Raw genomic sequence first — 22,102 nt, 5'->3', positions numbered from 1 at the left:
GCATTTTTCTACGGCTGGCCATGCTTTCCACCCGGCTACCCCTACCCCGTTCAACAGCCCTGCACCCCCCACAGCAACTCGCCCAAGCCTCCCCCATTTCTCCTTCTCCCAAATCCAGTTAGCTGATGTTCTGAAAGAGCTTCAAAATCTGGACCCCTACAAATCAGCCGGGCTAGACAATCTGGACCCTTCATTCTAAAATGATCTGCCGAAATTGTTGCAACCCCTATTACTAGCCTGTTCAACCTCTGTTTTGTGTCGTCTGAGATTCCCCAAGATTGGAAAGCAGCTGCGGTCAACCCCCTTTTCAAAGGAGGGGACACTCTTGACCCAAACTGCTACAGACCTATATCTATCCTACCCTGCCTTTCTAAGGCCTTTTAAAGCCAAGTTAACAAACAGATTACCAACCATTTCGAATCCCACCGTACCTTCTCCACTATGCAATCTGGTTTCAGAGCTGGTCATGGGTGCACCTCAGCCATGCTCAAGGTCCTAAATGATATCATAACCGCCATCGATAAGAAACAATACTGTGCAGCCGTTTTCATCAACCTGGCTAAGGCTTTCGTCTCTGTCAATCACCACATCCTTATCGGCAGACTCAACAGCCTTGGTTTCTCAAATTATTGCCTCGCCTGGTTCACCAACTACTTCTCCGATAAAGTTCCGTGTGTCTGTTATCCGGACCTCTGGCAGTCTCTATGGGGGTGCCACATGGTTCAATTCTTGGGCCGACTCCCTTCTCTGTATACATCAATGATGTCGCTCTTGCTGCTGGTGATTCTCTGATCCACCTCTAGGCAGACGACACCATTCTGTATACTTCTGGCCCTTCTTTGGACACTGTGTTAACTACCCTCCAGACGAGCTTCAATGCCATACAACTCTCCTTCCGTGGCCTCCAACTGCTCTTAAATACAAGTAAAACTAATGCATGCTCTTCAAACGATTGCTGCCCGCACCTGCCCGCCCGTCCAGCATCACTACTCTGGATGGTTCTGACTTAGAATATGTGGACTACAAATACCTACGTGTCTGGTTAGACTGTAAACTCTCCTTCCAGACTCATATCAAACATCTCCAATACAAAATTAAATCTAGAATTGGCTTCCTATTTCGCAACAAAGCATCCTTCGCTCATGCTACCAAACACACCCTCGTGAAACTGACCATCCTACCGATCCTCGACTTCGGCGATGTCATTTACAAAATAGCCTCAAACACTCTACTCAACAAATTGGATGCAGTCTATCACAGTGCCATCCGTTTTGTCACCAGAGCCCCATATCAAATCAAATCAAATCAAATCAAATTTTATTTGTCACATACACATGGTTAGCAGATGTTAAATGCGAGTGTAGCGAAATGCTTGTGCTTCTAGTTCCGACAATGCAGTGATAACCAACAAGTAATCTAACTAACAATTCCAAAACTACTGTCTTATACACAGTGTAAGGGGATAAGGAATATGTACATAAGGATATATGAATGAGTGATGGTACAGAGCAGCATACAGTAGATGGTATCGAGTACAGTATATACATATGAGATGAGTGTGTAGACAAAGTAAACAAAGTGGCATAGTTAAAGTGGCTAGTGATACATGATTTACATAAGGATGCAGTCGATGATGTAGAGTACAGTATATACATATGCATATGAGATGAATAATGTAGGGTAAGTAACATTATATAAGGTAGCATTGTTTAAAGTGGCTAGTGATATATTTACATAATTCCCATCAATTCCCATTATTAAAATGGCTGGAGTTGGGTCAGTGTCAATGACAGTGTGTTGGCAGCAGCCACTCACACTGTTAGTGGTGGCTGTTTAACAGTCTGATGGCCTTGAGATAGAAGCTGTTTTTCAGTCTCTCGGTCCCAGCTTTGATGCACCTGTACTGACCTCGCCTTCTGGATGATAGCGGGGTGAACAGGCAGTGGTTCGGGTGGTTGATGTCCTTGATGATCTTTATGGCCTTCCTGTAACAACGGGTGGTGTAGGTGTCCTGGAGGGCAGGTAGTTTGCCCCCGGTGATGCGTTGTGCAGTCCTCACTACCCTCTGGAGAGCCTTACGGTTGAGGGCGGAGCAGTTGCCGTACCAGGCGGTGATACAGCCCGCCAGGATGCTCTCGATTGTGCATCTGTAGAAGTTTGTGAGTGCTTTTGGTGACAAGCCGAATTTCTTCAGCCTCCTGAGGTTGAATAGGCGCTGCTGCGCCTTCTTCACGACGCTGTCAGTGTGAGTGGACCAATTCAGTTTGTCTGTGATGTGTATGCCGAGGAACTTAAAACTAGCTACCCTCTCCACTACTGTTCCATCGATGTGGATAGGGGGTGTTCCCTCTGCTGTTTCCTGAAGTCCACAATCATCTCCTTAGTTTTGTTGACGTTGAGTGTGAGGTTATTTTCCTGACACCACACTCCGAGGGCCCTCACCTCCTCCCTGTAGGCCGTCTCGTCGTTGTTGGTAATCAAGCCTACCACTGTTGTGTCGTCCGCAAACTTGATGATTGAGTTGGAGGCGTGCGTGGCCACGCATACTACTGCGACCTGTATGCTCTCGTTGGCTGGCCCTCGCTTCATACTCGTCGCCAAACCCACTGGCTCTAGGTCATCTACAAGACCCTGCTAGGTAAAGCCCTGCCTTATCTCAGTTCGCTGGTCACCATAGCAGCACCCACCCGTAGCACGCACTCCAGCAGGTATATCTCACTGGTCACCCCCAAAGCCAATTCCTCCTTTGGCCGCTTCTCCTTCCAGTTCTCTACTGCCAATGACTGGAACAAACTACAAAAATCACTGAAACTGGAGACACTTATCTCCCTCACTAGCTTTAAGCATCAGCTGTCAGAGCAGCTCACAGATCACTGAACCTGTACATAGCCCATCTGTAAATAGCCCAAACAACTACCTCATCCCCTACTGTATTTATTTATTTATCTTGCTCCTTTGCACCTCAGTATTTCTACTTTGCACATTAATCTTCTGCACATCTACCATTCCAGTGTTTAATTGCTATATTGTATTTACTTCACCACCATGGCCTATTTATTGCCTTACCTCCCTTATCTCACCTCATTTGCACACACTGTATATAGACTTGTTTTTCTACTGTATTATTGACGGTATGCTTGTTTACTCCATGTGTTGAGTAAACAAACAATAGACTGTGTTGTTGTATGTGTCGAACTGCTTTGCTTTATCTTGGCCAGGTCGCAGTTGTAAATTAGAACTTGTTCTCAACTTGCCTACCTGGTTAAATAAAGGTGAAATATATATATATATTTGTTTTTATATCTCAACATTTTGACCTGAAAGCTTTTGGACATCTGAGCAATATTGAGGGAATCCTATTTGAGTCAAGAAAAGCCTATTAAACTAACAATGTCTTAGAAAAAAAATATATAAACTAATGGAACCAAGACTTAAAAATAACTGATATTGGCACAAGATGGAGTGTTGGAACATAACAAACAAAATTACAGTTATTGACAATATACGCTTAATCCAGTATAAACTAATGTATACAATACAAGAGACGAAAATCACAAATTCTACAGCACAACGGCAGAGTAATGTCTTAAGTGTAAAACTAACAATGACTCAATAATTCAAGCCTTCTGGGAATGCTATGGTCCAAAAGTTATGGGTGAAGTTGGAAAGCTAGTTGTCAGAAGTTTTACAATGTAAGTTTACTTTTAATCCATCTTTCTGCATATTTCAAGACATGGCATATAGGGGTGCGGTCAAATACCGAATGGGTTGGACAATTATATTGAATAAACTATTACTTAAATACTGGCAGTATAATGATACTCCAACGTTAAGAGAATGGAAGAATCAAATGCTTTATTATTTAAATATTGAAAAAATCTGTCGAGGACAGAAACAAAAGAAGACCATTTGAAGTCATATGGGGCAAAGTCTTAAAAGCGATACAAGCAACATATTGTGTGGTTACGGTGGGAACATTTGGGTCTGAGTACATATGGTGTGATTAATGTTTGGAAATTTATGAATGTTAAGTTGTTTATTGTTTTTTGTCTATTGTAAAAAAAAATCTTTCAAAATTCATAAAGGCTGTTAGCTTGAATATGTGTCATGGTTTGTCCCTTTTCTTTAACAGGGGGATATATGCAATCCATGCTTGTTAAAACACATGTTTGCCACAGAAAACATCGATGTCGTCTTTCACTTTGCGGCTCAAACACATGTTGGTAAGAAATGACGTTTTACTGTTTAGATTGTGTTGTTACCATGCCAAAACAATCAAAGGCATTGTTGACAACACTCAGTGACCCATAGAGCAAGACATTCATCCATATGTTTCTGTGCCCCCTTTTCAGAGACATCCTTCTTATGGCCGTCCAGATACCACATGGTGAACGTGGAGGGGACAAGGATGCTACTGAAAGCAGCTTTTGAGGCCATGGTGGAGAAGTTTATTTACATTAGTACAGATGAGGTGTATGGAGAGAGTCTGTATAAGGTCAGTCCACTCATATCATTTTCACTGTTATCCGTGTATGCCACATTTACATTTGAACTCCCAAGTTCAGAGTGCCACTTCAACTTATTTTGCCACTTACGGTTCTTTGTAGTACTGTAGGTCCCTGGTGTTAAATGTGGTCGCTTTTATCACCATGTAGGAATTAGATGAAACCAGCCCAAGAAGACCCAACAACCCATACTCTGTGTCTAAATCAGCTGCTGAGTGTCTTGTATTGTCCTACAGGGAGAGACACAAGGTAGTAAATACTGTCAACAGACATACCACAATTATTACCAAGTTTTTCTGTGAGGAATGTACAGTTTTGTATTAATATTTTTTTTTTTCTTTCAGTTTCCTGTTATAATAACAAGGAGCAATAATGTATATGGACCCAGACAGTACTTGGAGAAGGTCAATATAGTATCTATATTCTATATCAGTGGTTCCCAACCTTTTTCGGTTACTGTACCACCAACTGAATTTCTCTGCCCGGAGTACCTCTGAAGTACCCTCTGTGTATTCTACCAGTAACCCTATGGTTTCATGAGTCTTCTCAAGTACCCCTAGTGGTCCTAGTACCCCTGGTTGTGAACCACAGTTCTATATATTTCTGTTGTGTGTCTGGCCTTTTAAGATGTCTCAAATGTTTGTTTTTTTACCCCCAGGTCATTCCAAAATTCGTGTCCTTCCTTCAGCTGAACAAAAAATGGTAAATACTTTGAGAGCACTGACATCATCCCAGACTGTGGGCATCTTTTACTTCATATGTTATTATTTCAAATAAAGCCTACATATCCAGATGCTTTCTTTGCGACAGTACCATTCAAGGGACCAGCCCTCAATCTCGCCACTTCCTGTACGTGGATGATGCCATTGAAGCATTCCACACTATCCTGGAGAGGGGGACGGTGGGAGAAACCTACAACATCGGGACCGACTTCGAAATATCCATCATTCAACTAGCCAGAGAACTTATCAAGATGGTAGGTGAAGTGTGTGTCTGGTCACACTGTAGTCCTCTTTACTGAGCCACTGAAAGACATCTGCTAATAGTGTGTGTTACAGGTCAGGCATGTACCTGATGCAGAACTGGACGACTGGCTGGAGTTTGTGCCTGACCGGTGAGTGAAGTTTAAGTGGATCCCACTAAACACTTTTCAGAGCATGTCTTTGCCATGGAAACCAGTGAGAAAGGCAGGCTGTGTGATTGGCTCCTAAGACACTGACATTGTTGAACCTCTCGCCCACCCAAGGCCAGTGGTTGACCTCAGGTACCCTGTGAACTGTGAGAAGCTGTGGAGGCTGGGCTGGAAGCCTGCAGTGTCATGGGCAGAGGGCATCAGAAGGACAGGTACAGTACATGAACACATTACTCTATGGATTCCTTAGATTGACTTTCATATAGTTTAGCACAAATGGTGAATCTCTAAAGTGTCCTCTCCATTGGTTTTTCAGTCAAATGGTACCAAGAGAATCCAGACTTCTGGCCAGATGTCACCAGAAGACCAACCAATTACCTTTGAGCCCAATAAGCACATAGATCCTCTTCCTGTATTCGTGGCCGCCAACCCTGTTCCTGGAGAGCAAAAAGGGTGTTGCTGGCTTTTGTTCCAGACCTGGTTCAATCAGTCTTAATTATGGTTGTTGACCTCCACTAGTCAAACCAGCATCTCAATCACTGTGGGTGTGCAAGGGAACACTTATTTTTGTAAATGTTTTACTAATGAAGGTGGAATGTATTATTTATCATAGTCAATAACTTTATAGCGCAGGCTTGAATGTTGAATATTAAACTCCAGATATGCAAAGACAAAATACAAAAGTTGGTTAAGTATTTGCAAGTCAAAACTTTTAATTTTGGTAAAATCATACAATAAATGCACAGGTGTTTTCTCGTGCAGTGCACAGCCTCTAAACTAGTACATAAAGCAAATACAAACTAGTGGGCGACTCAGTGGCGTTCAGGGGAGTGTCTGGCCAGCCGAAAACTCTCCAACCTCTCCTCTCTGCAGCTTCACATTTCCATTCATACGTTTCATCCAAACCTTTACTTTTCAGACTCAGTCAGCCAATGTTACTGTAAGACTCACCACACTCCACAGAACACACACGGAGGCCCAAATATGCATATACAACAGAGCAGAACCACGTTTTTTTCTCCTTAAGATTACCATGTGCCAGACATTCGCTGGGGGAGGAAAAAAAACAACTCAAAAACAAGGAAAAGCAAATTGAATTGGAGAGAATCTGGACACTTCTTGCACTGGTACAATATTTTTTAGAAAATGTTATCACTTTTATCCAAACCTTGGCATTGGTTGTTTTTCGAATTTTGTTCGCCAATTAAACGTTAAGGTTGATTAGACGGTGAGGCCATGTGGCCAGTACTACTATAAGTAACAGGTGTGGATTTTGATTTGAGTCCAATATGACTGACATTAAAAAGCTCACACTACCCCGAAAAATATAAATTTCCACGCATACCGGTGACATTCAACATTCAAGTGCCAGTGTTTTTGTACTGTCTTTTGGTCAAGTTTCTTAAACTATCACTTTAGGCTTATAAAAATAAATATTTCTCAAAAATGCTTAATAAATTACACAAACTAGCAGCAAAAGTAGAATCTAGTAATCTGTGTGCAAATAGCTCAATTCTCAGACTGCTACTGAACTAACCCCTGGTCCCAAATAAATCCTGGTTTAAATAGTGATAACCCTTCCCCTTTCGTAAACAAGCTGCGTTTTTCACAATCTCCTCACACAAAATTCGGAAGCTTTAAGGACACACACTCAAGACATTTATATAAAACTCTAGATGTGCAATAAAATGTTTTTTTTTTGAGAACTTGATGGCCATTAACATCACAAAGGGGCCTAGACCTAACTTAGGTAGCACCATTCAATCATAAGTTAACACAATACTGTCAGTGCATCTGCTTCATAACCACCACCTCACTTATTGATTCAAAATGTCAAGGCACGACAGACACACTGAGAATATATACCGATTGCACTTAAAATGCCATTTTCTAGCCAACGTTGGGCCTCCCTCCTATATACGGAGGAAGCCTGGATGCCAGCTATAGTAGTAAACTGGCCAGTGGTTTTACATAATACATCAAGGCGGCCCAACCCTACAAAGGGAAGAATAGCTGCATTGGTTCTGTGTCAGAATGAAGGATAGATAAAGCACCCCGTCTTTGGCCGGGTCACGTGGGCTAGATTCACCAGCCAGCATACACAGGAAAACGTCATTGCCTCTTAAAATGGTGCACTGGTAAATAGACTGCACTTCCCATCACCCTTTGCTACGTGTGCAGTTCAGTTTGCTCGTCTGTACATTGCTGACCCTTAACCCGTAACTTCTGACCTTCCTACGCTCTCTGAGGAGGAAGAGCTTGTGTCTTTAAACAGTTAACCCGAGAATGGCCTTCGGATTCGAACGCAGCTTGAAAAAGAGAACTAAATTAAAAGGTGTAAGAGAACGACATTTTGTAATGAAATAAAAGCCTGCTGCAGAATTTCCTTTTGCATTTTTTTTTTAAACTCCTTGACCAAAAAACAACAACACTTGCATGCGTATTTCATCCCAGGATGGCCTTGACAAAAAGCAAAGCCACCCAGGTTACTGTGTGGTCCTATGGCAACCATTCGAACTTCACTTTCTATATGGCAAGCGCCGTTTTAGAATTGACCAGTTTAAGAAACATTCTCTCAGAAGGATGGAGATTTGTCAATTTCCATCCTTCAAAATGTTTAAGTAAAAAAGCTCAATCAAAAACTAAATTCACCCACCAGGCAGCTAGAAGTTGCTTCACTAGGTGCCACAATGCCAAGTCAATTTTTTAGTGGGGAACTAAACTTTTGAGCATCGACTTGCTCAAATAGCTTGTATGTATGGACATACCATATTTTAAAATTGTACAACTGGAATGGCTCATTTAGTGAAGACTACCATATTCCTCTCCAGGATAGAGTGAGCGAAAAATATTTTGAACTCTATTTTTCCCTTGAAGTGCACTTTTGTCACACAAGGGTTTGAAAACCTATAGTGGAATTCTCATAGGATGGCTGCAACATGCAGTCGAAGCTAGTTTGAGCCATCAAATTACCCTGTGACAAATTTGAATCTCAAATGGACAAATGACTCACTCAAAAGTCATGTCATCTCAGTGTTTGCCAAGGTTTGATATTTAGTTCAAGCTTATTTTGTTTTCCTTCCGAATAAAATAACAAAACCACATTTAAACCCCAAAACAAAAAATATATAATTTAGTTCTTGTTGGCCAGGTTTTAGCCAGTTATGACGCTTAAAAGAAAATACAGATAAAACAATCTAATTGTTAAAGGCACAGTACATTTACAAACAAATGATCCTCAGTTTGTTTTGTTACAAAGAAAGAAAAAGCAGTTGTAGTGAAAAAAAAAAAAAGAACTGCAAGTCCCAAGATCCTAAATACGCTATAGTCACTACGGGCGGCCACACGATGATTCCAGAGCCTGGCGGTGCCATGTTTCTTTAGGAATCGCTCAGTGGCTCCAGCTTTCCTCTTGGTCAACTGTCCACTCGGTCCCCCGTCTCTCAGCTCCATTTTTTGGAAAAGCGGTCAGAGAATCACAGCTGGTAATGTACTGCAGTCTGTTTGGAAGCTACACAGGGGTTTATATAGTCTGGCTTAGGTTACACATGTGGTTTCCTTATCAGTGAGTTTGGCGTGGTGCGACCCACTGCGATGGTGAGGGGAGGAGAAAGAAGGTGTAGGGAGATAGGGTTAGAGGGATGTTTAGTTGCCCCACCAGTCCACTCCCCCCTGATGAGAGTAGTTTCCTCCATAGCCGTCACTGCTGTAGAAGTTGCCTCCAAAGCCACCTGTGATGTGGGGTGGGAATCAGGACAGTGTTAGAAGGAGAATAAGGACTGTGTTGGAGCATGGTTGGAATTAAAACACCAACTCTTGGACTTGGTCTATCCCACAATTCTTATGACACAGACCAACAGTAATATTTACTGTTGTTTTAATGGATATTTACCGCCGCCACCAAATCCACGGTTTCCTCCATGCCCACTGGGCTGGCGTCCACCACGACCCCCGAACCCTCCAGTGCTGCCGCCACCACTGGTCTGACGGTAGTCCCTGGCTCCGAAGCCACCAGAGGTGAACCTAAACAGAGGATGAGTCGGTGATTAAGAGAGTGAATCGTCTCTAAACCCTTGTACTTCTGCTCCTTTATGTAGGACTGTGCATGTGTGTGTACCTCTTGGAGCGTCCGCGGGTGTTGCTCTTGTGCTGGTGTTCATAGGCCAGGCTCTCCAGCCAGGAGGGTACTTCCTGTTTGGCCTCCACTAGGATGTCCAGAAGGTCCTTGGTGATGTTGCCATTCTTATCGTTGAAGAATGACGTGGCCAGACCTGGGAGAGGAGAGGGTTCACCATGTTACAGTCAAATAGTTATCTAAATAAAAAAAAAAAGTGCATTACGTGTCGCTGAGTGGTGAGTGGAGAGTTCTTGAATGTTGTAGAGGCTTACCCAGGTTGCCCACACGTCCAGTACGGCCAATACGGTGGACGTACTCCTCTATATCGCTGGGCAGGTCAAAGTTGATGACGTGCTTGACATTGGAGATGTCCAGGCCACGGGCAGCCACCTGGTACATGAGACCGAATACAACTATTGGCCTTCTTGTTTGAACAGAAGCATTTTAGCTCCCTTTTTAAATGACCCCAACATGCAACCATATTGCAAAACAAAGAGCAGGCCTTGAACAGTATGAGGCCAAAGATCTAGTGTTTCGCTTTATCATTTGTCAACCAATATATTTGACCTGTAACAGAGCTGTAGAATTCAAACCAAAATGTCAGCTTGCAGACTCACCGCTGTGGCAACCAGGATGGGGCAGCGTCCCGAGCGGAACTGGTGCAGAGCCTCCTCTCGGTCCCTCTGGGAGCGGTCGCCATGGATACTGGTGCAGGCGTAACCCTCACGGTACAGGAAGTCCTCCAGGGCATCCGCTCCCTTCTTGGTTTCCACAAACACCAGCGTCAGAGAGTTCTTACCTGGGGAGAAGGATGACCGGTGAGTCACTGCTTAAAAATGTTCAGATAGAAATAGATTCTGTATAACAAACGGTTTCCGACATGGGAGGGTTAGCGTCAGGTCTATTCGTGGCATTTCTATCTGCCAAGTTCAGTGCTTGCTCAGAACCCTCCTAAACGAGCCCCAGGGGAGACATTACAGGTATGGAAACAGCATCTACCCACTACCCCCTGTGGTTGAGGATCTGAGAGGAAAGGAGGGGGCTGAATCACCACAGGTGTTTAGAGAGAGGAGAAACATCCAGTGTTGCTGAGACGGAGGCTCTGGCAAAGAAAAGCTGCATATCTAAAGCTGTGTCGGGCTACTCTACAGTGAGTCGTGATGCATGATGACCGGAGGGAGGGCTTCTTCAAAATGTTTAAAATGTTACAGCCCATTCAGATGATATATGTTTGAACATGTTTCTCCATCTGGTAGAATAGTGGATCATGTTATTGATTTTTCTACCTGCAGTGAACGTTTTGCAAGCTGCCATGGCCATCATAACAAAAGCATACGTGTAGGAAATGGCATATGATTGCAGTAGCAAGCAGGGTGTGGGCAAGGCAAATGAACAGTCACAGATTCCCAAATCAACCCCCCCCACACACACACACAAAGGAGACAACACCCTTCAAAACAGCGAATGACCTCACAATGACAACCACACTAGATGGCTGATCCGAACCAATGGGACCTTCTCGTCTGGACACAAATGGATGACTACTATGGGTAACCAATACAGGCCAAGCAATAAATCAATAAACTGAAATATGAAATGAGATACAAGCTTCTACATCCACTTTAGTAATAATAAATTCCTACTTACCAGGTTTCTCTATGTTTTCACCTGCATTGTCCTGAACTTCGCTCGGAATGACTTTGGATAAAACCAAACCCGATGATAAACTCATTGCAGTTTCAACAGTTCATAAGTGACATTAAAAAGGGGGAGGTTAGCCAACAGAGTTCAGAAAATCCAATGGCCGCCATTAATGGTACCAACAAGTTCCAATACGACCTCATTATTAGAATGTTATTGTTGAGGAACATTTGGTGCCAACATGGAGGATGGTTTCCTGAACTCTGTGTACATGGCTCTGCATAGGAGTAACTGGGGGTTGGGGATACTAGGCAGGGTAAGTTTATGATAGCCAACATGCCTAAGCTAGAATTACAAGTCTTCACCTCACATCAGACCCTATGACATTACCAACACTGGGTCACGTTCAACACACAAACTGCCCACTGAACACAACCCAGGCTTATGACCATCTGAAAGAACAGAATACCTAATGCAATCAATACTAGACCATCCCAGCTGAATGGTTACCCATCTTCTAAGATCTATAACTTACATCTGACAAGCTTTAAAATCAGGAACTAGCCAAGTGTTAGGAGCAGGTGGAATCTGCTGGGAAGTTGTCCTATCAAAGACATGTTCGCATATTCAAACAATGATTAGCTTCAGGATTTAGTTAGATTTTAGTTAGCTGATGTTGGGAAATAATGCCGTTGCAGATTCCACCTAGCCCAACTGATCAAGTCAACATATTCATTAGACACAGGGACTATTCAAACACAGGGTTTCTCAACTCCAGTCCTCAAACACCCACTGTCCACGCTGGTTTTCATTTCAATTGAATTTCAACCAATCAAAGCTTCCTTCAGATAACTGAATGCCCTTACCAACCACATATCAATGTATATACAATTGTTGCTCAATTGGAATAAAATCCAGAACACCGTGAGCGAGTCCCCAGGATGAGCTTTGAGAAACCCTGCACTACAAGTAAAAGTTCCAGTAAGTAACACTAACAGACAGGGACGGGAGAGGGGGTTGAGCCAGTGACAAGTATAGTCCAGGTAGTTAGTTACCTGTAGCATTGAGCAAGTCCAGGAGGAAGGATCTCTTATCACCGTCCTCCACCCACACCACCTTCTGGGTGATGTTCTCGGAGGTGGAGCCCACACGTCCCACAGCCAGGAAGATGTACTCCTCCAGGAAGTCACGCGCCAGGATCTGACCGAGGGGTTTGTGTTATTGTTGTGGAGCCAACATGGAGGACAGTTTATTATGTGTGTGGAAAGGTGGGTTAATACACCATAGAGAGGACATATGGCAAATAACACCTTTCCTCATTAAGCACAATACTTTTGACAAATACATAAGCAATTGTGGGGACTGGAGAGTAACAATTATTGTTCATGTACCATGATCTCTTTAGGAAAGGGAGTTGAACACCATGTGGGTGTGAGTACCTGGATCTCCTTGGGGAAGGTAGCGCTGAACATCATGGTCTGACGGATGCCTTTAGGGGGCATGGTGTCCTGCTCCACGATGCGTCTGATCTGGGGCTCAAAACCCATGTCCAACATCCGGTCAGCCTCATCCAGCACCAGGTAACTAACAGAGACAGGGTCAGGGATTGGCTGTAGACCTGTTTTCCCATCAGTCAGAGACTTATGGGCATGTAGTATTCCTTTCCTGTCCAGCAGGCCAATTCAACTAATCAGTAGTCTAATAAGCTGCATCAGGAGATAGTTGAAAAATGATAGGTTTTTCCAGCTGGATTTATTACTCTCCTGCGATTTAAAAATGACTGACATGGAAGATATGGACAGGACTTAAATTACAGATGTGTTTATTTGTTCACATTATTAGATAACTCCCATCTCCCCCAGTAAAACTAATCCAATATGAATAAGGCTTATGTTATTCATCTAGGTAAAGTGCCTAGTGACTGGGTCCTGGGGCTTTGTAACTTGTCTGCACCTCTTCAAAAACAATGAAGTCAAGAACCAAAAGTTATATCTCAGACAGCTCAGTCTGCCAGCAGTCCAGCATGTTGGAAGTCTACTCACTTGCAGTAGTCGAGGCCGATCTTGCCCCTCTCCATCATGTCCACCAGGCGTCCAGGTGTAGCCACCAGCAGGTGACAGCCTCGCTCCAGGTCTCTGATCTGCTGGCCAATGTCAGCCCCTCCGTACACCACACAAGGACGCACACGGGACCGGTATGCAAACTACAGCAGGAGAGGTGGAGAGAGAGAGAAGAGAATACGGGGTACAGAGATGGAGAGAGAGAGAAGAGAATACGGGGTACAGAGATGGAGAGTGAAGGGAGAGGGGGAATACGGGGTACAGAGATGGAGAGAGAAGGGAGAGAGGGAATACGGGGTACAGAGATGGAGAGAGAAGGAATACGGGGTACAGAGAGAGAAGGCAGGGAAAGGGACAAGAGAGGAGAAAGGAGAGCACAAACAATGATTGTGTGTTTCACTACAGTTCCTTAATTACAACCTTGGCTGGTTGGCCGTCAACACAAAAACAGAGACAAAGAGACAGAGGGCCACTGGCAGACCGCTACCGACCTAGCTGGTATTGATGCTGATGGGATGTCTGTCCTCTCTGTGTGTGTGGATGTGTCAAGCATTTTGCTACACCCGCAAATAACATCCCAGGTGTGGGGGAGGGGCAGTTGCTTACCTTTCTGGCCTCTTCATAGATCTGCAGGGCCAGTTCTCTGGTGGGGGCCAGGACCAGAGCGAGGGGGTACTGCTTACGGCGACCATACTTTCCGTTGTCCTGTCCTCCAGACTTCTGGGCAGCGAGGGCTTCTCCTGGGCCTTCAGTGTAGATCTGACTCAGTACAGGCAACAGGAACGCAGCAGTCTTACCGGAACCTGAGAGACCACAGTTTATATTAGTCATATACCTATACTTAAATCAACTACAGTACAATACAGTTATCGTAAGTCATATCTGCATATAGCTCTCCAGACCAATCCAATTTGGAGTGGTTGTAGTTTGGTCTTGTTCTAACCTGTCTGGGCACAGGCCATCAGGTCCCTCTTGTTCTTGATAATTGGAATGGCGTACTTCTGGACCGGAGTGGGCCGAGTGTAGCGGGTCAGGGCGATGTTACTCATTATGATCTCTCCCATCTCTACGTCTTGGAACTGAAATACGAAGACGAACCAGTCACTCAAATGAGCACAAAACAGCTTTCACACAACAGCTTTCACACAACTCTGTTTCAGGGGGAAGGATATGGGCAGGGGGATCAACAGCACCACACAAGCTGCTCAGTAGAGCCCATGGAAAACACTTCTGGTTTTGAAGAATACTAACAAAATGCTGACTAATAGGACATGAGGGCTACTGGATCTGAGACAGGGTTATTTGGCTAGAATACTTGGGGACTCACGCTGTCAATGTGATGGGGGCAGTTTTGGCCAGTGGCCTCAACAGGAATGTCATCATAATTGTCAAAGTTAATCCCTGTGTTGCCACCAGCGAACAGCTCCCTGTGGAGAAGCAGAAACACAGAAGGTCAGGAAAGTGACAGAAAGGTCTACTTGACCATTTTAACGAGAGGGGATATTGGTAAAGGACAGGGACAGCAGATAGTGATTTATTGTAAAATGACATTGTTAACTCCTCATTATTGAAATACCATTAGTATGCAGAAAGGGGGGGGTAGGTTAGGTTACCACTCACTGTTCCAGGCGCTCATTGGCCTGAGTGGGTTTGGACCAGTCCTCGTCGTCCCTGGACTCCTCCACCCAGCGGCTGTTTCCACTGCCTCCAAACCCTCCACGCTGGTAACTGTCAAGCATAACATAACCACAGGGGTCAAGGAAGGGCTAGCTTGCTAATGAGTTGCCTCATGGTACAGCCCTGGACTCTGAGGAATCTGAAAACTGTTGGCTAAGGGCTTGGGAGTGAATTCTCTAGTTCTCACCTTCCTCGGGGCGCACTCCCGCCGTTGTTGAAAAAAGCAGACTTCCCCCTATCAGGACGCGCGCCGAAGCTGGTGTAAGCATCTTTAGTCGTGTTCCAGCTGCCGCCATCTTTGTTGTCGTAGACTCCAAACATGCCGACATTCTGCATAGGCTGTACCGGGTTGTAGGACCCGCCCCTGCCGCCACGGAAACCTCCACCCCCCCTGCCCCTCTCCATGCGAGGCGGGCCACTGTTGTACCGGTTGCCCCCATTCATGCGGTTGTCATGGTAACCATTCTGCACGAAGCCGTTGCTGCGTCCGCCGTCCCAACCACCAGGCATATCTTGGGTAAAAACAGAAAGGAAAGAGGGGAGACATGGTGACTCCCAATGTACAAGAGGGTTTCCTCCTCACACGCAGTCAATACAATACTTTGTTTATTGGTCCATTTGCACAGATATTCTTTAGTTATTGCTGTCACAGTACCCAATCTCAGACACCACAGGCTGGGAGCAACACAGGGGCAGCGGCAGAGCAGCACCCCTAGAGCACTTAGAGGTAGTGCCTTACTCAAGGGCACAACGACAGTAGGCAGTAACGGACCCTATAGGAAGAGACATTTGGACCAAGTAGACCTAGTTCCATTTCAGCCTCTAGCTACTTCCCCTTAACCTTTCTATGTTAACAGATTAGAACGACCTGGATGGCTGTAAGAAATGTGTTGAGGTCCTTTAGAGCTAGTAGGAGTTAGGGGCACAATGGAACCACGCCCTTCTTGGTTCCTTTGGCTTTAACATCCCAGATACCCACCACTTGTTACCTCATGGATGCCTCTGAAAAGGGAAATAATTCAATTAAAAAGGACCTGGCTTATTTTCCCAGTAAACGATGCACAAGCCATACAAAACAGTATACACAAGTCAATAATTTGGCTCATGAACTAGGGTCCCGATTAAGGAACATTTGTTATGCAAGCAGCATTAATTTGCTAAAAACCTACCACTTCAAATTCCACACAAATAAATGGAAACTTGCAATTAAGCGGTATGTTGGAATGACATAACTAATGGAGGCTGTTTTGTGTTTGAACAAAATGTAAGCATGTGAGCGGATGCCAACACCCTTAATGCAGGAAAAAGCCAGTCATGTCTTCGTTTCACCCATGGGAATGTGGTTTTGAAGATGTAATTTGAGAGCCTCCAGTCCCCTTGTCTAAATGCACGTGGCCTTGTTTTCTAATCGAATTGAGTGAGACCACTGTTCTGGTAGGCAATTTAATTAAAACATGCAGAATAAAATAAAGATAACATTTACAATAAAAAAATGCCAGAGCTACCCTCAGCCAAAGAGAGGACTGTAAAGCCTAGGACAGCAAACTGTAAAGGGACTTATAGCTTCCTGGTGCCATTGACAAAGCGCTCGGTCTAGAAAAAGCATCTGCTGCAAAAAAAAAACGTCATTGGGGGGGGCTTCATAATGAAAACATGCTGCCGATGTACAGCGAATGTTGGCCAGTAAGAGCAGGGAAATGGAGTGGTTGATGGTTTGTCAACGCAGTTCCCAGATGCTGTCACAAAATGGACTCCAGGACAATGGATATGCACGGTTGTGTGTCTGTCTTCCTGTAGTGACTTTTGGGATTAAATAAAAACAAGCAGCTGGCTGTATAAGATGGGGATTCTAACGCAACCTTTACGCCATTGTTTCCAAATAGTGGAGAAAATCAATACATCCAGGTCACCCTCTAGCTGACCATGTCCCAGCCCAGCGAGAATAAATGGTCAAGATAAAACTAAAGCTAATAGTCTGCTTTTTAGTTGAGGGAATTTCACAGCATTGTTGCTTGCTCAATCAATTTAGTGAAATGTTTATTATGGGCCACCACAATTCATTATGGCATTCTTGACCACTAGGGGGCCAGGGCATTTTTACAGTGTCCAACTGGCATACCTCATAGAGGTGCTAGTGTTGATGGGGGGACGACACTTACCATTTTTGGAAGCCTCTTGGTGCCGTAAATGAGGTGGAATGTAACAGGTCCCTAGAGAGACAGACTTGTGAACACAAGGGCAGTACTGTACACAAATGGACAAACGTCACAGGTCTAATGGGTTCCTAGTCTTATTCTAGGGATGTCTCAATCCCTTTAATTTAATAGGTATTAAGTAGCCTCTGGCCTGTTTAATTAAACAAATAATAAAATAAAAAATGTAAACTGTCTTGTACCCCAAATAAGGAAACTGAAAACTTAATGGCGTTTATGCCATTTCATAAATGATAAGAGCATGATTTGGCTAAAAATAAACAAGTGAAATTAAAATCACTTAATGCATCTTACACCTAAATGAACCTAGTAATACTGATGGAAATGTGAGTCAATCCCAATAGTTTAAAGCTCCATACTCTAGTCTCTTTCCCACAAAGGCCAGTGATGTCAAACTGGGATGTTTCATGGGCCCGTGATTGGACGGTACCAATAATTCAGAACACTAACCCAGCTCAACTTCAGACCACTTCTACGGTCTGAAAATATCTGACAAGTATTAAAAGGCAACCTGGGGGGGTTATATTCAGTCCTTGAACCACCTAATGGCCCTGAATGAAAGGATAAGTGAGGGCTGCTTCAGACCAAGTGATCAAAAAGAAAAGGATCACCATAACACAAGCTAGATGTCCTTTGGCTCAAAGAGTAGAGATCACTTACTGCCAGTGCCTCCGCCCTGCCCGTCAGCATTGTTCAAGCCTAGGACAGCAAGCTGAAATAGAAAATGAAACGTATAGTTAAGTACTACTGTAAACACTGTTATGGATAATTGTCATTCTAAACATGCACATAGGTCAGTAAGCTGCAAAACAAAGGGTGACAAAAACTGGGTAACACCATCTATAGATGCTCTACAGTAACATTTCAACTACCAATCCACTAACCCTAACACTTATCGCAACCCTTTCCCTAACCTACGCCGGAAGTTGCTTATCAACAGATGGTCACACTATCCAAATAAAGTGTGACAAACTGTTGATCTCCAGAAAGCAGAAAGACATGAATATCCCTTATACTACAGTGCTTCCCCCATTATACATATGTGAAGCAGGGAACTCCCCTGTCTAGTATCGTTGCCCCCCACCACCACAATCCATACAGTAAGTTTCAATTGTACATTTTGCAGAGCAGTCTACTGTGGGTGTACCTTTGCAAGCAACAAAATATACTTTCTTACAAGGCAGACACTCAAAACTGCCAATAGGCTAGATCAGGGCTGCACAACCCTTTTCCTGGAGATCTACCATCCAACTCTAATTTAACACGCCTGATTCTACCATTTTAGCTGCTCAACAAGACCTTATTAACTAGCTGAATCAGATATGCTAAATTTGGATTGGACTGAAAACCTACAGGACAGTAGATCTCCAGGAAGAAAGTTGGGCAGCCCTGGGCTACAGGAATACAGACCCAAAACTAGGGTGTTCGATGTGGGAGAAATAATGGACCAAGGTATAAAAAAAAAAAAGCTTTAAAAATGTTAGAAATGCTGTAAACAAATCTGTTATCACTAAAAGAAAAAACATATAGCATTTTTTAAACAAAGTATCAGCTGTTACCCAATGTCCAAAAATCCCAATACTGTACTTTATGAAACACTATAATACAAAAGTACGTGGACACCCTTTCAAATGAGTGGATTTCAACCACACCCGTTGCTGACAGGTGTATAAAAAAATTTTTTTTTAAATCGAGCACACTGCCATGCAATCTCCATAGACAAACACATTGGCAGTAGAATGGCCTCACCGAAGAGATCAACGACTTTCAACGTGGCACTGTCATAAGATGCCACCTTTCTGTCAAGTCATTTGGTTAACAGAACGGGACTGCTGAAGCACGTACAAATCTGTCCTCGGTTGCAACACTCACTAACGAGTTCCAAACTGCCTCTGGAAGCATCAGCACGAGACCTGTTAGTCGGGAGCTTCATGAAAAGGATTTCCATGGCCGATCAGCCGCACACAAGCCTAAGATCCTCATGCACAACGCATTGGCTGGAGTGGTGTAGCGCTTTCCTCCTTTGGACTCTGGAGCAGTGGAAACACGTGCTTTGGTTTGATGAATCATGTTTCACCATCTGGCAGTCCGATGGACAAATCTGGGTTTGCGTAGTGCCAACTGTAAAGATTTGGTGGAGGAGGAATAATGGTCTGGGGCTGTTAACTGTTTGGGATAGGCCCCTTATTTCTAGTGAAGGGAGATCTTAACGCAACAGCATGCAATGACATTCTAGATGATTCTGTGCTTCCACCTTTGTGGCAACAGTTTGGGGAAAGCCCTTTCCTGTTTCAGCATGACAATGCCCCCGTGCACAAAGCGAGGCCCATACATCAATGGTTTGAGGCGAACGGTGTGGAAGAACTTGACTGGCCTGCAAAGAGCCCTGACCTCAACCCCATCGAATACCTTTGGAATGAATTGGAACGCCGACTGCAATCCAGGCCTAATCACCCACCATCAGTGCCCGGCCTCACTAATGCTTGTGGCTGAATGGCAGCAAGTCCCTGCAGCTATGTTCTCAAATCTAGTGGAAAGCCTTCCCAGAAGAGTGGAGGCTGGTGTAGCAGCAAAGGGGGGACCAACTCCACATTAATGCCTATGATTTTGAAATGAGATGTTTCGACGAGCACATACTTTTGACCATGTAGTGTACATTATTAGACCAGTAGCTTTCCGTGTTACAGTTCAGACTTAGTGAGAAGTGTCTTAGGCCTTCGGCATGCGTCGCAAGCTGAATGAGTGTGCTCGTATACTCCCTTAAAAGGCTGCTTGAAAAACTAGAAAAAATATGCAATAGTACTTTTGTCCATCTTCAGATGGCGTAGCCACTTGGTCAAAATAGACAACTCAAGAAATCTGTAAATCATTGAGGTTGTTGCCAAAGACGTTTAAAAAAAAAAACGTAAAAGATTATTGGTGCATTATTTCTAAAGTGAAAAATATTACTCGTTGGAATGTCATGGGGTGTGAACTGCCGATGAAAAAAACTGAAAAACGTAACCATGTTATAATAATTGTACAAACTGTTCCAAATTATTGCGGATGGGAAGCATGCAGACGCCATTAGACTGTGTGTGTGTAAATTACAGTAATGATGTATTCTGTACTGCCTGGTTTGCATATGAAGTGCCTAATTTGCATAACAGCGCATTTTAAATTAATCATTTATTGTTATTTGAATAATCTCTGTTCTATATCAGACCCGAAAATGTCCTAATAGTATGACCACCCTGTCTTGAAATATTGGACAATATGTGTTTAACGTGATTTGGTGCCTTCAATGACTAGGGACTGACAGTGACCTGTCGCGACCTTTTAGACCACTTGAACATTTGATATCAGCAATGGTAAATCCTATCATCAGGAAATAAAGTATTGTGTGTTCATGAGAAGCTTCTCTATAACATGGAATACAAAGTGTAACACCAGAACCATAGCTTGATTTCGTTGCCTAACACCCTTACAAAACACTCCAATTAACGTTACAGAGCCGGCTACCGAAGTTCTTCCCCTCGAGTCCTTTGCTTTAACAGACAAATACAGGTTATCAAGGAGCGTGACCAACATGGCTCAAAGGGAGTCTTATTTCCTGTGTCAAAATAAATTGGCCCCCACCAACCCAACATCCTTTCACACTTCCAAGCACATGTCAAATAAGCATCTGCTGACTATCAGAAAATGTCATGACAGCTTACTAATTATGTTAGGTTTCATCTTCCACGTTTGACCATATTGAACAAACAAATGTTGCATTTGCAAATGCAGTTACAGCAAGACTCATTTTATAATGCTTCCATACCAAATGAATGGGTGGTTTCCTGGATACTGTCGGCTGGACTAACATTACAGGTGACAAAAAACAACTGGTTGACTTAACAATGACAGGTTCTTTAACATGGCAACAAAATCTATAGCACAACACAAACCCAAACAATGCATTCGTTGCTAGCCAGCAACTGTGCAAAGCATAAACACGATTTGTTCATTCGGGAATAAAACAATGTCACAGTGACGCAGAAGAAAATGTAGCCAGCTAGCTTTCATGTTAGCGTACGTACCTAACGCTAACTAGAGGCCAAACTAGCAAGCAGGCTAACAATCAGCTCAAGTGAATAAAAGCAAGATAAAGTGAAAGTCACCAACATTGAACATAGGGTTTAGATTGCATGTCTTTGAGGTATAGTTAAGGATCAATCCAATTGTGAGAAATACTGAATTGTTGAACGTGAAGCACCGCCATCGTCACCAACCATTATCACCCACCGGCCTCCATTTTACCCAGAGATTAGACAACACACGCAGTTACAGCTAACGTAGCTAGCGAGCAAAGCTAACCAGCTAGCTTGGTATCCACGACTGCATTTTCAGACTCGTTCTACGTGTTATAGATATGAACACAAATCAAAATAAATACCGAAAACTCACCTGCTGTTCTAGACCGTGTAAATTTTCGACGGCCACATGACTCATAACTAAAGAATATTGAGGAAAAATGTTGTCGTCGAGAAGGGATCTCTTTGTTTGCCGGGTTGTCGACGTCCCTTAGGTTTCGCTCGTCTTTTCTTATTTTGTCAATTTCCGAATGAATGAACCAACCTTAAAGATACAGTTGATATATTATATTACTGTAAATTAGTTTTTGCTTATGTTCATGGCACTATAGTTAGTTGGTCAAAAGCCTTTAAACCGACACCGCTTACTAACTGGTGGTGGTGCGTGTCGTGGTGTAATGGAAGCTAGAAGCAGGAACCCAG

The 22,102-nt window shown here is 43.7% G+C and overlaps 2 protein-coding genes across 6 annotated transcripts in view; one reads left to right on the top strand and one right to left on the bottom strand.

Annotated features, from left to right (window-relative positions):
• Positions 1 to 8,933, top strand: part of LOC118363887 (dTDP-D-glucose 4,6-dehydratase-like) — a 14,021-nt gene extending 5,088 nt beyond the window's left edge. For all 3 annotated transcript variants that reach the window (XM_035745170.2, XM_035745172.2, XM_035745171.2), the window contains 9 exons: positions 4,133 to 4,223; positions 4,353 to 4,495; positions 4,656 to 4,754; positions 4,850 to 4,909; positions 5,164 to 5,207; positions 5,316 to 5,481; positions 5,564 to 5,619; positions 5,752 to 5,849; positions 5,954 to 8,933. In XM_035745170.2, the coding sequence (XP_035601063.1) occupies positions 4,133 to 4,223; positions 4,353 to 4,495; positions 4,656 to 4,754; positions 4,850 to 4,909; positions 5,164 to 5,207; positions 5,316 to 5,481; positions 5,564 to 5,619; positions 5,752 to 5,849; positions 5,954 to 6,021 (825 nt within the window). In that variant the 3' untranslated portion in view covers positions 6,022 to 8,933. The remainder of the gene's footprint in view (positions 1 to 4,132; positions 4,224 to 4,352; positions 4,496 to 4,655; positions 4,755 to 4,849; positions 4,910 to 5,163; positions 5,208 to 5,315; positions 5,482 to 5,563; positions 5,620 to 5,751; positions 5,850 to 5,953) is intronic.
• On the bottom strand, positions 6,326 to 22,102 carry LOC118363203 (ATP-dependent RNA helicase DDX3X-like). 3 transcript variants are annotated; one of them, XM_052517692.1, is made up of 17 exons: positions 21,774 to 22,102; positions 18,006 to 18,057; positions 17,292 to 17,342; positions 15,320 to 15,644; positions 15,076 to 15,183; positions 14,783 to 14,882; positions 14,399 to 14,534; positions 14,062 to 14,258; positions 13,438 to 13,598; positions 12,835 to 12,979; positions 12,451 to 12,595; positions 11,402 to 11,452; positions 10,372 to 10,553; positions 10,027 to 10,144; positions 9,755 to 9,908; positions 9,530 to 9,660; positions 6,326 to 9,368 (listed from the first exon to the last, which is right to left on the bottom strand). In XM_052517692.1, exons 1-17 carry the CDS (start codon positions 21,816 to 21,818, stop codon positions 9,283 to 9,285), a joined length of 2,187 nt encoding a protein of 728 aa, XP_052373652.1. In that variant the 5' UTR covers positions 21,819 to 22,102; the 3' UTR covers positions 6,326 to 9,282. The 3 variants fall into 3 exon arrangements, with proteins under 3 accessions (XP_052373652.1, XP_052373654.1, XP_052373653.1); XM_052517694.1 differs by lacking the exon at positions 17,292 to 17,342; XM_052517693.1 differs by lacking the exon at positions 11,402 to 11,452 and having other exon boundaries at positions 21,774 to 22,101.

The sequence above is a fragment of the Oncorhynchus keta genome, unplaced genomic scaffold (assembly GCF_023373465.1).
Source record: "Oncorhynchus keta strain PuntledgeMale-10-30-2019 unplaced genomic scaffold, Oket_V2 Un_scaffold_938_pilon_pilon, whole genome shotgun sequence".
Taxonomy (NCBI): Eukaryota; Metazoa; Chordata; class Actinopteri; order Salmoniformes; family Salmonidae; genus Oncorhynchus; species Oncorhynchus keta.
This window is presented reverse-complemented; position numbering and strand designations above follow the sequence as displayed.

Excerpts from the sequence above, each read along its gene's own strand:
- LOC118363203 (XM_052517692.1), bottom strand. The coding sequence starts at position 21,818 with ATGAGTCATGTGGCCGTCGAAAATTTACACGGTCTAGAACAGCAG. Across the intron at positions 12,980-13,437 it reads ATCGGCCTCGACTACTGCAA|TTACCTGGTGCTGGATGAGG; the intron begins GTGAGTAGACTT and ends TGTCTCTGTTAG. Across the intron at positions 10,145-10,371 it reads CCATCCTGGTTGCCACAGCG|GTGGCTGCCCGTGGCCTGGA; the intron begins GTGAGTCTGCAA and ends CTCATGTACCAG.